The 15,896-nt window shown below is 48.0% G+C and overlaps 1 protein-coding gene across 12 annotated transcripts in view; it reads left to right on the top strand.

Moving 5' to 3' along the window:
* The window catches only part of RBM25 (RNA binding motif protein 25), an 841,835-nt gene extending 838,183 nt beyond the window's left edge, over positions 1–3,652 (top strand). For all 12 annotated transcript variants that reach the window (XM_069638623.1, XM_069638627.1, XM_069638622.1 and 9 more), the window contains one exon: positions 1,663–3,652. In XM_069638623.1, coding sequence (XP_069494724.1) covers positions 1,663–1,755 — 93 coding nt within the window. In that variant the 3' untranslated portion in view covers positions 1,756–3,652. The remainder of the gene's footprint in view (positions 1–1,662) is intronic.
* Positions 3,653–15,896: the final 12,244 nt, after the last annotated feature.

The raw sequence follows: 15,896 nt of genomic DNA on the forward strand, positions 1-15,896 counted from the left end.
ACTAGCCCTCACAGCGTGGTACCTGAGCAGGTAGCCCTGCGGCAGCTCAGCCTCTCATAGGCCAATCTGTAGATCATACAGGGAGCCAGGAACAAGGCTACCAGGGCCCAGTACAAAAGCAAATGGACCAGTTTCTGCCACTGGGCAGACTCCAAGGGGCTCGACCCCATGGCATGCACTTCGGATGACACTCATTTTCGGCGCTCCTCGCACACTCGGGCGTGCAAGTGGACACCCGCCGCACATACCTCACAGCCATTGGGGCTTACAGGAACTCAGAGGAAGGTATTTTCTCCTCCTCCAATCGCATCGTCAAACATCTGACGGGACTCGAAAGGCTCTACCCGCCCGTCAAAAGACAGTACCCAGTGTGGGACCTGAACATAGTCTTGGGCGGCCTGGCGCACAAACCGTTCGAGCCAATGGCGTCTGTGGACATCAGGCTGATCACCATCTGACAGCCTTACAAGTCTGCCTCACCTCGGCTTGTAGAGTCGGCGAAATCCAGGCGCTGGTCGCCTCTGAACCATATACATTTCACAAGGACAAGGTAGTCCCACGGACACAACTGGATTTTCTGCCCACGGTTCAGTCTGCTTTCCACTTGAACGAGGAAATGGTCCTTCCTATGTGTTTTCCCTATCCCCAGGACGAAGCACTGAGTGCTGTACTGCCTGGATGTCGGGCGTGCCCTGAAATTCTACTTGGACAGGACCAAACCCTTCCGCAAATCGGACGCCCTGTTTGTCACTTTCGGAAGCTCAAGACCAGGCCATCAGGCCTCCACATCCCACTGGATGGCCTCTGCCATCAAAGAAGCGTATGAGGGCCAGCACAAGCCTCTCCCGGCCAACATGCATGCCCACGCAGGCAGGGCCAAGGCAATGGCCATCGCATTCCAGAGCCATGTCTCTTGGCAAGTCATAAGTAGTGCGGCCACTTGGGACTCTCCCTCGGCTTTCTGCAAGCCGTTTGGATGCCGGCTATACATCTGATGCGGCTTTCGAGCAGGTGGTTCTCAGGAACCTATTTGCTTAAGGAGAGTCTCCTCTCCACCCTGGGGCTACAATAAGTTGTAATCGCCCATACAGTATGGAGGAAAGGGGACGGGACGTAAGTGATTATAAGTTACTCACCGTAGTGACTAATGCACTTAGTTCATAGCCCCCTTTCCTCCAATAAGTCCCACCAACCTCCCCCCTAATAATACTGGTGTAATTGGGCAATGTTAAATCTCTTGTTGACGGGTCAATGGGGCTGAGGTGTGGTGCCAAAGGGCAGTGCGTGCTTCCTGGGCCGCACCCGCCTCTAAATTTCATCGGGATGACACTTTTTTCTGGTGAAAAAGGTTGTCTCCCGTCCCTTGGAAGGGATGCCCATACAGTATGGCGGAAAGGGAACTATGGACTAAGAGTACGTTAGTCACTACAGTGAGTAACTTATCATTTTTGCTTTACCCCAGCTTTTAGCCAACATTCTAGTTTTATTGCTCTGCCTGCACATCCCTCTGGACTCCTAGCCAATGTTGCTGCTTCATTAGCTGTCATACAGGACATACAAAAAACTCGGATCATTAACTCCTTCAAAGTTAAACCCTTATGGCTCATTCATTGTTGGTGATGACATGGTAACAACCTGAACTTTTCTTTCTTTGACTTGCAGGTACTAGATGAAGAGGCAGAAGTTTTTATAGTGAAAATGTGGCGGTTGTTAATCTATGAAACTGAAGCCAAGAAGATTGGGCTTGTGAAGTAAACCTTGCCTTGAAAGGCCCATTTCAAAACTTGATACTTTTTTCCTTCCATCATTCAACGACTTGTCCTCAGACACTTGTGAGAGTTGTATTTTTATGTAGAGAATGTGAAAATGTGTGTCCTCTGATCTGTTCATGTCCATCCTGAATAGGTTGTAGATTATGCTTAAACCCAACATTGGGTCTGTTTATAACTCGCCAGGTTCATGTACTGGTCTATTTTATAAGCTGCAGCATCTGTACAGTATCTTGTAAACTTGTTCTTCTGATTGTTTTCCTTTGTATATATGAATTGCTACCAGTTATTTGCAAAATGTTTGCACTTATGGTTCAATGTTCTCATTTATAAAAACCTGGTAATGGATTTTCCTAAAACATTTATCAGACTTTTTTTGTTTTAAAGAAGAGTGATCTGAAAGAGAAAACTACGTTTTAGGGATTACAATTTTGGAATGCAAAATTTCATATGCCACAGTCCTCATTTTTTATTGGTTCGAAGGATAGTTGTCATTTTTCAGGTTGTCTGCTGTTCTCTGGTCAAGCTAAAAGCAGATGAGTGTGATCCTTGTTCTTAGTTTAGCTTGCATTAAGAGACCCAACATCCTTTAATGCTTTGAAAATGTACTGCTAAAGGCAGTCCACAGACTGGAATTGGCTGTGGCATTTGAATATGCTGCGTTATCACTATGCCACTACAACCCCATTTTCTCTCCCCTAAGGGGAGTGCATCTTGCAAGGGACATTTCTGTAAAGTATTCAATGAGGCCAAAATCTCGATGCAGGTGGACTTTTATTTGGGAACATTTGGTGCCATTGCTCAATTTTATTACTTGACCATTGCATACTAATTATTTTTAGATATTTTCATTTATGCATTTTGGAAAGTAAAATAAATAGGGATATCATTTAGTGCATCAGTTTTCAAGACCAAATCAAAATAGCGGTTCAACTTGTTGACCCTCTCCACCCCTATGAATGACAGAACCACTGATTAGGTTTGTCTTAAGTTTTTCTTCATAATCTCTGGTGATAAAAATACTTTGTAATGATGTCTTTGTCCATAATGTTGTTTTCCTATTTTGGACAGTCTTGAACTTCATTTTTATCTCAACATATCCGTCTGAAATTGCTGTAATTGGTTTGCAATAGGCAGGCTTCAACGGAGGACCTACATTGAAAGTAAAAGGTATTTTATTTTTTAAAAAACAAGGAATAACTTTGATCACCAAATTCTGTACACGAGTTCCATACTATGCTGAATTCAGTTGGGGCTATAGGTTTGCCTGTATAGAAAAGCAAAACTGACCTTCCGTTTCAAGACATTTTCTGCATTTTAAGAGGACATGAAAACTGTATTCTTAACCTGGGAATCGTGTCAAGATTTCCAGTTTGTAAATATTTGATATTAAAAATGTATATATTTGATCTGGGGCTCAGAGTTCTTTTGAGTCTTGTCTGATGAATGGCTTTAGCGTTGTATGGTCTTTTATTAAACAAGGCCTACCTAAACAAGACTTGTGACCTCCAAGAAGTCCCTGTTAATTATGCTCATGTCTGCAAAGCAAAACAGTTTTGGTCTAAATTATTCTCAACATTTAATTGAAAACCTATTTATGTGCCTTTTTTATTTGCGTCGATGCTAGAGCTTAATTGAAACTTTCTTTATTGCCATGAGTCTTTGCAGACATCTGCTAATTTTTACGCCACCATTCTACACTAAATTATATTTTTGGAAGGTTTGTGGTTTACTTGAAAGTGCCCTCTGCATTAGGATATTCCTAAAGCATAGATAAGACACTCTCCATCTCAATTATCCTATCGTGCTAAATATTGTAAATGCTTTTGTAATCGCATGTTGGGAGTACCACTTTTTTCTTCAAATAAAATTCAAATAACCTACTTTTTTTTGTCTCTACCATCTTTGGTTGCTGATCAAATTACCATAAAAGAAGTTTGGCTCTGATTTGCTTTCTTAACAAACTTTTAAGGCATTACAAAATTAACTGCTGAATTGATTTATAATGCAAGCTTTTTATAACGCATCGCTAGAAGGTGTTGGCTAGTAGTTGTGTATGCCTTGTATAACCATATATCCAGTTGGCAAGGCATAACATTGTATAATCGGTCGACACTTCAGTAATGTGTCAAAATTTGGCAAAGATGGAGAGTGGTATTGGTGCAAGACAAGTGTATTGGTTATGTGTAGAAAGAATTGGATGCAAGGCATTACTGCACCATCTAATGGTTAGATTTAAAATTGTCCTTTCTTCCTACAAATGGTGTGCTTAATAAAACAATTATCGATGGAATCTCCTCTGCATTTTCTTTCTTTGAGAAAGATTTATCCTCCGTTCTGGGACCTCAAATTCTAACTTGCGCTGTATAGTGCTGCATGTAGTCGTTGCACCACTAAGATGTCCCACAACTTGCACACACTTAGGCCAACCATTCCCTTTCTGTCTCCACAGGTAGCAGGACTTTAGAACACATCAAGTTTTGCTCCCCAGTGGTCATTCTGGTTTGACATTAAGCCTAACATTTTGAATTTAGCAGCACTTAAACATATACCAAGATTTGTAAAAAGGTATCTGGGTTTATGGCCCATCGTAAGTGGTCATGCAATTATTCTCTTGGTGAATCATGGCAGCAAGGACTGCAAGGATTTCTGTGTTGACTTTGAAGTTGGGGATTTCAGACTTACAGTCCCAGAAGGAGGCAAACCTGTTGCAGGAAGGGTTTGCAGGCTCTTGTGCAGAGGGCACACTCTGGGCAATCGCGAAGGACAAACTCTGGGGAAAAGGCGCTTAGCCCATTCTAAGGAAAAGAAGCACAGTAAGAAATCCCACTCCAGGAGTACCTCCAAACACTGGCATTCCGGGGAAACAAATGGAATGAGTCACCTCCTAGGTTCTCACCTGAAAGGTTAGTTGGGGTTGGTTAATGAGCCAGAGGCAACCGTCCATGCGCCACAGGTGATGGCTGTGGACGTTTAGTCCATTACATGCAAGTTGCTGGCTATGGTTGAAGAAATGTGACAGCCACTAAATGTTCTGCGGCCATGCCTACTCGGCTGCATTAATTCAATGAACCATCGCTGCATAACTCTATGGCTCCAATCCCTTGGGGTCTCCGGACACCCTAGCTCAGAGTTGACGAACGCTTAGAATGATAACTCAATAGACCCCATACAGTTATGGGCATTGGTGATGCCAGAAGATGCTGCAATGCCACATCTTTTAAGGTGCTAGAGATGTCATTTAGGTGGAATGGCTATGGGGGAGAATTTTCAATTCTGTGCTAATTCCCTTCTACCTTTACAGACCCCCCAGCTCTTTTTCTGGACTTAAGAACTTTTCATTTTTATCCTGGAGTGCAACCTTTTTCTCACACATGTATTTTTATCTGATTTGGACTGTTTCTTTTGGTTTGGGAATCTGACAAACACCATAGGAATCATCTTTTTGTATTGTGACACACAGCGCCTTCCGTGCAGTGTCGCAGAGAAGTCCTTTGAATTTCTCTAAAGGTTTAAATACCTTCTCTTGGATAAACTACTGTTTCCAAGAGTAGTAAGGTGAAATTGACTTTACTTGCCTTTTTCTCTTTGTAGACCCAGCACACACCATCTTATTTGGAGTGCTGGAGGGTTACTTAGTATCCCATTTGTCTACTTTCTCATGTAACCATTTTGTTACCCTCACTACAACTAATGGCTAGTGGCAGTGGTTTAATTGTCCTACCATTATGCATTTTTAATGCAGGCAGAATTCGCAGCTGTAGTATTGCACCCATGGGTGCCAATTTCGTCAAAATGGCAAAGTCTTCTTTTTTCACCTTTTCTTGTTTGTGATGTCCTTCTTGGATTTTACTCTGCGCGCCAAACCAGGTTTGGTTCCTTTGTTCGTTTTGTCTTTGGTGGGATTCACGGATGTAGCCTACCTCTGGCTCCAGTGTGTCTGGCAAGGCAGGAAGCGAGGGTGGTTCCCGAAACTCTGTGCTTAGTCTCCTTGGTTACAGGAATGCACCAAAAGGTGATTGGCTGGCTGTCCTTGGAGGACAACCGCCCTGGTGTGTGAGGGACAGCTAGGTTGCGAATGAATGGGACAAACTTGCATAAAAGGTGAGGTCTTTTGCAAGGAAGGCAGTTGACCACTGGATGAAGGAACCAAAGAGGAAACTGGAAGAGAAGCTTGCTGTGCCCCCTGGTTCATTGGTTTGCCCGGTGAAGCCCTACTGCAGTGCTAAGGCTCCCATTTTTGCATCGCCTAGAGAAGCCCGGGACGGACGACTTCTTCCCTTGGGTTGGTGGGATCAACTGACCCCCAAGACGAACTTCAGTGCAACCCCTCTGCCTGAGTGCATGGGGACAGGAACACCAGGAACAAGTGCATCGTCTTTAAACTGGACCCGCGCTCCAGGAAGATCCTGAGGACCCTCCTGAAGCAGGGTGACCCAAGCCTGAGCCACCTCAGCAGAATGCTGGACCCAGAAGCAAGAGGAGCCCACAAGGTGTCCAAGAACAGCAGTGGTGCTATTTGGACATGGCTAAAACCACAAAGTGCCACTGATCTGGAGTAAGCCTATTGCTGCCGCCGACCTTCAAACTGCAGTGTGGGAGTCCCCAGACATCCTCCCTCTTGTCCGCATGACTGAGGCCCAGGAACACAGGATCTGCAGGACTGCAACAGGAACAGAAGCCAGCTGGATCCCTTTTCTTCAGAACTAAGGTACTGTCTAACTCTGGGTACTTGCCTCTTGTGGGTAGCTTGCTTGCACTCACTTGACTTGCATTAGCTGCCCTTTACAGAGTTGCTTGCTTCTTTGCTTTTCACAAGCCTCTGTTTGTGGCCCACCAGTGATTCTTACATTGTGCAAGACTTGAGTCCGATCTTCAAGAAGTGCCTGAGCGGCCCTAGATTTTGTTCGATTGACATTGGCTGTCCTGGCTCCCTGCAGACTCTTCTTACCCTCTGACTTTGTGTTTCTCTCCCTCCAAAAAGTCATACATAAGTTACTTGTATAGCTGGGAAAGGGTTAAACTATACTTCATTGGGGGATTGTGACGTACTTACCTGTTCAGAGAACTTGTTAACCTTTTTTTCCTCCCCTAAACCTTTTTCCACAATCTCAGTATTGGATTTAAGTGTTAAAGTGATATATCAATGTCCACGGTGTCCTAGCAATTGAAGTCACCTAAGGGTGTAGGTGTGTGTGACATCCCAAAAGGGTATCTACTTAACTGAAACTGAAGGAGTGTATTTTATAAATGTATTTTATTGTTTTATATTGCCCTTTCTAAAGAAAGCTTATTTTAAAACGGACTGTTCAAAAATGATTTAATAAGAAAACTTGAGTTTAAGTGATATTTGAATACTTGTCACTGTGAATCTCTGTTGCACCTCTACAGTTCACATTGACCCCTCTAGAGATAAGGCTGGCTTCAAAGTCATTCTACCAACTTGTGAAGTACAAACCTATACCCAAGGTTGGATTCCCCATTGCCAAGAGTACAAGGCTGGTGTCTCCCACAGGGTTACTACATACAATCTTGCCTAACACTGGCTTCCACTCCTGGAACTGGAGTATGGTTTTAAGTAAAAAGGTCAGTACCTTGCTGGTAGGAGACCTGGGTTACAATATTGGTGACTGGGAGTATCAGTTTTTGATAGCACTGTTGGGACTTATTTTCTATAATCTGGCCTGGTGGACAGATGTTTTGAAGGCCAACCTAGTATTGACAAGGGACCACTCTGGGAGCTGTAGCCAAACCAGTTCAAGGTAGCAAGGCGAGTGGTCTAGGTTAGTTCTCAAGAGGTGGTGAGCTTGTAAGGGATACACAATGATCACACATAGTGAAATAGTTGAGGAACACACTTAACTGGTATAAAAATACTTCTTTACTTATGGCCAAACAAACCAGTGAAAAATGACTAACGGGTAATATTATTTCGAGGGGATTGGGTCCTCCGACGTATTCCATATCTATGACAGTAATCACCGCAGCTATGCTGCGGTGATTACTGTCATAGATATGGAATACGTTGTTGGACCATCCCATCAAAAGAACTTTACCAGGTAAGAGTAACTTGTTCCACTCAATACTAAAAATAAGATATATATACAATTACTGAAGTAGTGTTAAATACATTTCAAACCCCCGGAAAGGAAGGTAGACTAGCGTTGTCACTACTAGTACACAGAGATTCAATCCGAATTTCAGAAGTCCATTCCTAAGATTTGAGGCCTTGCGCCCAAAAGTTCAGTGAAGTTTCTTGCAGTTTTGTGAAGCTGGAAAAAATGAACGTAGGGTCTCTGCGGTCCAGTGAACAGTTCAGAGTGTCAGAGGACGAGTTAAACTAGCTAACAGACGTGTTCCCAACTTTCGGAGTGCTTGTTTGAACGAGCATTGGCAAAGCCAAAGTAAACCAAGTGTTTCTAAAAGTCACAACTTTTAAAAGGCATTAAAGGTTTCAGCTCACCCCCAGGATCTGATTATTCACAGGACTTGGAAGGTAATTTGAAGAGGGGCCAAGGGGCTTTTCCTGCCGTCAGCCTCTGCCCTCGATTCCCAGGAATTGCAGGTTCGGGTAGCTCTCTGGTTTGTGTCTAATGCTAGTGCAAGGTCTCCCAGTTGAATGCAGCAGAACTTGATGCAGGGCCCCTCTCGGGACAGGAATGAACGCAGATGAGCAGTTCCGGACGATGGCAAACGATGCACGCAATGCAAATGGACTCATTTGACGCGGTCAGACTTCCCCTCCTATCATCATCATAACTTTATTCGTCCATCAGGGCATCAAAGTACATGCTTTCACAATTGTACAAAATAATCCAAAACATAATACAGCACATCAAAGATAAGAAAATGGGGGGAAAGCTTAACACTGAGAAAACCAGCCAATCAAGATATTACCAACTCCATCGGCCCCCCGCATACTCTTAAGTCTTGTGCCCTTTCCTCCATACTGCATGAGCATCCATTCCAAGGGATGGGAGACTGAACCTTTTTCACCAGAAAGAAACCTTCCCTTTAAATTTAGAGGCGCCCTTGGGTGTGGCCCTGGAAAGAATGAGCTGACCTGAATCCGCTGCCACACCTCAGTCCCCTTTTCCGCTTCGGCGGGAACGGGCCCAATTCACCAGCGCTCCTTGGTTTGGCTTCAGCCATGTAATTACACGTGCGGATGCTTCTTCTCTTCTGTCTTTTTTGTCTTTTTAACATTCAGGTTCACTGTCCTCGGGTACGCTCCTCCCCGGCTCATGTCGACTTCTACAGGGTTCAGCATGTGTCCATCCTGCGACAGGCTCTTCCCGACTAAAGACACCCACGCCCTCTGCCTACGGTGCCTTAGCCCAGACCACGGCTGGCAAGCTTGTACTGCGTGCAACGCGCTTTCCTCAAAGTCTCTGAAGAACAGACTAGCCAGGCCCAAGGTAGGGCCCCTCTTTTCTTTTGCACCCGGCAAGGGAGACTCCTTCCCAAGGACTCGTCCTGGAACCAGCACAAGTACATAGGCTGAATCAGCTGCCGCCCAACAGGCCAAGGGGTCAGTAGATCCTCCCGGTGACAGTGCCGAGGAACTAGAAGGTTCTTTTACCGGGTCTTCACCCGAGGAGCTACACCCTAGTACCTGCAACATGTCCGAGGGGGTGCCTATATGTAGTTCTACAGGCAGATCCGCCAAGGGCAAAACGCCTACCTGGCCTGGCCCCAAGGAACAGGGTAGGCCCCATGATCCATACTCAAGAGTCCTTTACGGGGCGGGGCCCAGTGAGCCGAGCAACACGACGCAGGCACATGGAAGGCAGCTCAACAAAATGGCTGCCGTACCAGAAAATCTAGACATCTGGCCGACGCTGCTCCAGGGAAGGGATGTGTGTGTGTCAAGGTGAGACTGGGGTCAACCAGGTATGTGGCCTACAGTTTACCCTTTCTTTTTGCAAGGCAGGTTCCTGCTGCGTTCATATGGGCAGGGCACGCAACGGCTCCAGCAGCTGCTCGCTACCCTGTCAATATCGCCTACCACCACTCCAGCCTGCAAGGGCAGGTTTTTTGAACTGTTCCTCAGGCTCATTAAGTCTCCTCAGATGTGGGACATCCTCTGGGATGCCATCAGGGATGTGTTTCTGCCAATGGCTCCAGCACCGCAAGCTCCGGTACAGGCACCCCTGGGCCTGGTTCAGCCTAATGTCCAGGCGGTTCCGCCTCAGCCCCGCCAAAGCCTCCGGTCTCCACACCGCAGCCCCCGGCTCCCAACTTCTCTCCTCCAGTCCCGGACCAACAGGACCCTCAGGTGGACACAGATGATGAGGTGGACCCGACACGCCATCTTCAGCCAAGGCCTTCCATGATCTTCTTGCAGGGCTGGCAGGGTACATGGGCCTTCCTCAACCCGAGGTCGAGCAACCAGTACAGGGGGTCCTCGCAGAAGTCCTCACGCTATGTCCTGTATCCAGAACGGGGATCCCGATGTAGAAGGACCTTTTTGCCTTGGCCAAGAAGGGTTGTCTCAAGACTCACTTAGTCCAGCCGGTGAATAAACTCATGGACGCCAAGTACATGCAGATGGCGGTGGGTGGGGGGGGTACACTCTTGCTATCAGCCCATCCTCAGCCACACTCCTCGGTGATCGCTGCAGCATCACTATACTCCAAGCCTTCAGTCATCAGCCGCCTCCTCTGCGGCGCTGCTAGGCAAGGAGAAAATCTTGGAGGCGTACGGGAAGAAGCTGTATTCCAACACGTCCTTGCACCTTCGTCAAGCCAACACGGAGACCATGCTGGCAGCAGTTTACCAGAGGCTCTGGCGGGAAATTGCAGATTTCCTCCCAGATCTTCCGGTACAGAGCCAATCACGATTCAAGGTGGGATTGGCAGAGGCCAAGATGGTGGCGCAGGACATGGAGTCCAACGTGACCCACATTGACACCTCTGGCCGTGCGATCTGCATTGCCACAGACATGAGAAGAACAGCCTGGCTCTGTGCTACAAAATTCAACCCGGATGTCCAGGATCGCATCTTAGATCTTCCGTTCGAAGGGGCTGACCTCTTCCACTCCACAACGGACGAGGTGCTGGACAAAAAGAAAAACAGCTCACAAATGGCCAGGTCTTTATCCATCGTGACAAAGACCATGCCCAAAAGGTACACCCAGTCACAGCAGCGCTCGGACAAGGGGCATACATGCGGAGGGTTCCGCGGCTTCCAAGAGCAGAGGTCCAGGCAGCCTGACTATTTGCTGACTACATCGGCACAAGCAACAAGGGGGGTGGGAGACAAAGGGCTTTTTCCAGGCCCCCTTCTCTGCAACAGCCTGAGGGAAAGAAGGCATGGCACGCCCCTCCAGGTCCACGTGTCTCCAGTGGAGGGCAGGCTTGCTCTCATGCACATATATGGCGCCAGAATTTCACGGACCCCTGGATCCTCGCTGTAGTCTCCACGGGGTACTGCCTCCCAATCCCGGCCTCTCCTCCTTCCTCCCATCGGTTGGGACAGCAACTCTCTTTTGGCGGAGATCCGGTCGCTCGTACAGCATCAGGCAGTGGAGGAATCCCCGGCCTCCCAGCGAGGCTTGGGCTTTTACTACAGAATTTTCGCCATTCAGAAGAGGGGCCAGGCGGGCCTGAGAGTTGTGCTGGACCTTTCCGTCTATCTCTGTGGCTTTGGACACCGGGGCACACCCTGAGGCCTCTTTTTCTGGAGCTTTCTGTACCAAGCCACGACTTGAGGCCCCTCACGAGGGAGCTCCACATACTGGGACGAAACCAGAGGTTCCTCTTTTTGAGGCCAAGGTCTGTACTGACAAAACCGAGTGACCTGCTCCGAAGGTCCTGTCTGTAAGGGTGATTCCTCAGCATTCCCACGCTCAGGGTCGCGGCGATACCGGTTCTGTCGATGGGGCAAAGAGGGCAGTCATAGACCTTAACTCCTCTGGAGGCTAATTTTGGGGCCACCTCCAAGACGTCCAGTAAACATCCGAAACCCCCAGGATCGGCTCTACCGAGGATCCTTGTGTCAAGGCTAAGGTATTAAGTCCCCTAACCAGCCTGAGGAGACAGTTGCCTCATCTGCACATGTGACGCAGTTGTCTTCAGGCATCGACAAAATGGCGGCCCACCCCTCATGTTCCACGTCGGCCATTTTGGATTCTTCCGTCACAGCTTCGTTCTCGACGGTGGGTGCCGGGAATCTTATTTGTGGGGCTGAGCAGCCTTTTTCACCACAGGTGGAAGTTAAAAATCTATTCAGCTCTTCTTATGACTGGCGTGCTCGAATGCTGCTGTCACATACTGTCTCGCTTCCTCCTACTTCTCATCCACTGGTTTATGCGGCCACAATTGGTGGTGGGTCTTCCTAGCAACCATCCTCATTGCGTTTGTGGGGGTATGCCCCATATGAGAGGCCTCTGCCTGCCCCAGCGCCTAAACCTTCATCCGAGGATGTATTTTTCAGGAAATTTCAGAAGCTCATACACTCAGACCCTATGATGGAGTATTTTAGGGGTCTTTTCAAGGAGATCTACCCTGAACCTCCACCTTCTACTCCGGCGGCTCCAGCGGTGATACCACCTCTTCCTCTTGGTCCACCTCCAGCTCTTCATCCCCTACCCCCGTTGTCGCCCATAGAGAATACACTGGTAGAACGGGAAAGCACTTTAAAACCTGCAGTGGTACAGCCGTCTGCTCCCGATTCGCTGGATGACCCTCAAGCAGACCAGGATAGCGACGAGCAGCCCTGATCTGTTAGAGCATTCCATGACCGGGTCCTGGATATGATGTCCCTTGATATTCCAGTACCTGTGGCCCCCTCTCCGCGGGAGGCGCTGCTTTCGGGTGCGTTACCTTGTCATCACAAGAGTGCACTGGCCTGTTCCTCCAGAAGGATGTTTTGGCTGAGGCTTGCAAGGTCTGGGATAAGCCCCGCACCGGTCTACATATCAATAAGAGAATTGACGCTCGTTACAGGCTCCACACCTCTGAGGAGATGGACTTGGCATCTTGTCCTCTCCCTTTCTCAATCGTGGTAGCTGCAGCCACGCTTCAATCCAAACCGGCCTCTGCGACCTCTACAGCTGCGGCTCAGATTCTGTCCAAGGAAGATGATATTCTGGACTCCTTGGGCAAGAAAGTCTTTGCCAATTCAGCACTGCAACTTCGCCAAGCAAATACCGAGCTGATCCTGGCAGCATCTAATATGAAGCTGTGTAAGGAGTTGGCTGATTTCCAGGAGTGTATTCCAGCAGATAGGCTAGAAGACTTCCAAGCCGGTTTGTCGGACGCCAGGGTGTTGGCACAAGATCTCCTGGAAGCTGCGGCACACCATGTGGATACCTCAGCTCGAGGCCTGTTGGTGGGAATTGACAGGCAGTGCAAGATAAAGTTCTGGACCTTCCCTTCGATGGCAAGAAATTGTTTCATTCTTCTACGGATGATGAACTTACAAAGACCAAGGCGAGCACCCAAACCGCCAAATCTTTGTTGGTCCTGGCAAAGGTGCCAGCTAAGGCCCCTTGTACACAGAGGTCAGGGTATCAGTCTTGATCCTTCTCTGACTTCAGGGGGTTTCGGGACCACCAGGCGCGCAGAACTGAATCTCTGGTTGGCGGCACACGTCGAAAGCGGCAACGTGGTCGGTTTTTCTCTCGCCCATCAGCCTCCTCTCCAGGAGCAAGTAGTCTCCCTGCTGACACATCTGCAAAATATTTTTTGTCGGTCACACGAGTCTCCGGTGGGAGGATGAATCTCTTCTCATCTGGAGGCGTGGCAGACCATCACCGAAGACCGGTGGGTTTTGTCTGTCCATCGGGTTGGCTTTTACGTGCCCCTCCCCCAGCCTTCAACCCCCGCAACGGACTGGGACACCCTCAGAGCCGAGGTTCAGAAGCTTCTAGACCTCAGTGCGGTGGAACCTGTTCCCCTCAGAGAACAAGGGGAGGGCTTTTACTCTCGTTTGTTCAGTGCCCAAACCCAACCAGGCTGGCCTGCGCACCATCCTTTCCCAGTTGAACATTTCTCTTCCCCAAGAGAAATTCCAAATAAGTCCTCTTTGGAAGGGCGACGGGCTCAGTGTAGTGGACCTTCAGGATGCGTATATGCACATCTTGATATGGTGGCCGCATCGAAAATATCTGCGCTTCTCCCTGGGAGCGGAGCACTTCCAGTACCGTGTGCTCCCTTTTGCTCTCAGCTCGGCGCTGCATGTCTTTACGAAGATGTCGGTCATTGCTGCTTTCCTTAGACTACAGTGTGTTCATGTATGTATTTGGATGACTGGCTCCTATGCAACCCTTGTCCATTGACGGCTTTGAGTAATCTGCAGTCTCCTCCAGCTCCTGTTCAATCTTGGGCTGTCGGTAATCTTCCATGACAGCCTCCCAAGACCTGATCTTCCTGGGTTTCCGTTGGCACACGAACGACTCTAGGGTGTATTTGACGGCAGACAGGATTGCAGATCTATTTGCCACGTCAGCTTTTCATCCAGTCAGAGCACATGATGGCTTGGTGGTTCCACAGGCTTCTGGGCCTCATGGCCTCTTGCGTACTTGCTCTTGCTCGTCTCAAAACGAGGCATGCACAGCTGGCTCTTCTGAGCTCTTGGTGTCAGGCTTCAGACTCTGATTCCAAGATGATCCCAGTTCCATCCTGCATGATGACGGACCTTCTGTGGTGGTCTTCGACTGACAATCTAACAGGGTGGTCCTCCTTCCAGGAGCCCTGCCCACAAGTGATGATTACCACGGACTCCTCCCTTCGGGGGTGGGGCACGACACTGGGTCATTTCCAGGTTTTTGATCTATGGATGCCGCAGGACAGGCAGTTTCATATAAATTATTTGGAACTCCTGGCTGTATTTCTGGCGCTGAAGGCTTTCCAACCATCCATCACGAATCGGGAGGACAACGTTTGCACGAACAATTCAGTGTCAATGTTTTATATCAACAAGCAGGGTGGTACCAAGTCACCACCTCTTGTGGACCTTGCCATTTATGTTTGGGAATGGGCTATCCAGCACAGCATTTGGCTGGTGGTGGTACACATTCTGGGGCAATTCAATGTGACTGCAGACTCACTCAGCCGACAGACAGCGGCCATCTACGATTGTTAACTGAACATGGAGGTCTTCTCCACCATCTTTCACCAATGGGGCACTCCAGAAGTGGAACTCTTTGAGACTGCGACAAACTGGAAACTTCCTCTCTTTGCATCCAGGAACAATCTCGGGGCCTCATCTCTATGGAGTGCTATCGAGATTTTGTGGCACACATTGCATTCCCACCTCTTCCTCTGATTCATCGGTCACTCTGCAAGCTGCGTAGTACATCGAATTGCATTCTCCTGTTCATAGCTCCTTGGCCAGCCAGATTCTGGTTTTCGGAACTTCAGGATCGGTCAATTCATCCTCCGATCAGACTGCCGTCGATTCCCACCCTGTTTCACCAGTGCCATCAGCAGATGTGGTAACCTTCCCCCAATCCTTCAAATTGGCGGCCTGGTGCTTGAATTCAAATCCTTAGCGCAGTTTAACTTGTTTGAGGACAATATGCACATTATCCAAGCTGCCATGAAGCTCTCTACGAAGTCTCAGTATAGGAGCAAGTGGCTCTGTTTTTGTCACTGGTGTTTAGCTAAGCAGCTGGACCCCAGACCTGCTACGATTGTCACTGTCCTTTCGTTCATTTCTCATCTGGCAGCTACGAGCATTCTTGTCTTGTAGGACTTGTTGGCGATTGCCGCCTACCTGTTCCTTTTCTTTGAAAAACCCAGTCATTAAAAGGCATTTTGCAGGTTTATTGCATCTTTTTCCACCTGTTCGCAATCCTCATCCAAAGTGGGATTTAAATGTGGTTCTGACAGCCATATGCCATAAACCTTTTGAACCCATGGCTCCGGCAGATCTAAAGTAACTTTCATGGAAGGTTGCCTTTTTGATTGCAGTGACTTTGGCAAGTAAGCTAGCTTCAAGCTTTGTCTGTGGTACATCCGTTCCTTACCTTCCATAAGGATAAGTTTGTCCTCCCCACTCATCCTTCTTTCCTCCCTAAAATAGTGACTGATTTTCATTTGAATCAATCTCTCATTACCTGTCTTTTTTCCGAATATGGCCTCAGATGCTGAACGTTTTACTCAATTTAGATGTCAGACG

Source organism: Ambystoma mexicanum, chromosome 14 (assembly GCF_040938575.1).
Source record: "Ambystoma mexicanum isolate Mex_15411 chromosome 14, UKY_AmexF1_1, whole genome shotgun sequence".
In the NCBI taxonomy this organism is placed as follows: Eukaryota; Metazoa; Chordata; class Amphibia; order Caudata; family Ambystomatidae; genus Ambystoma; species Ambystoma mexicanum.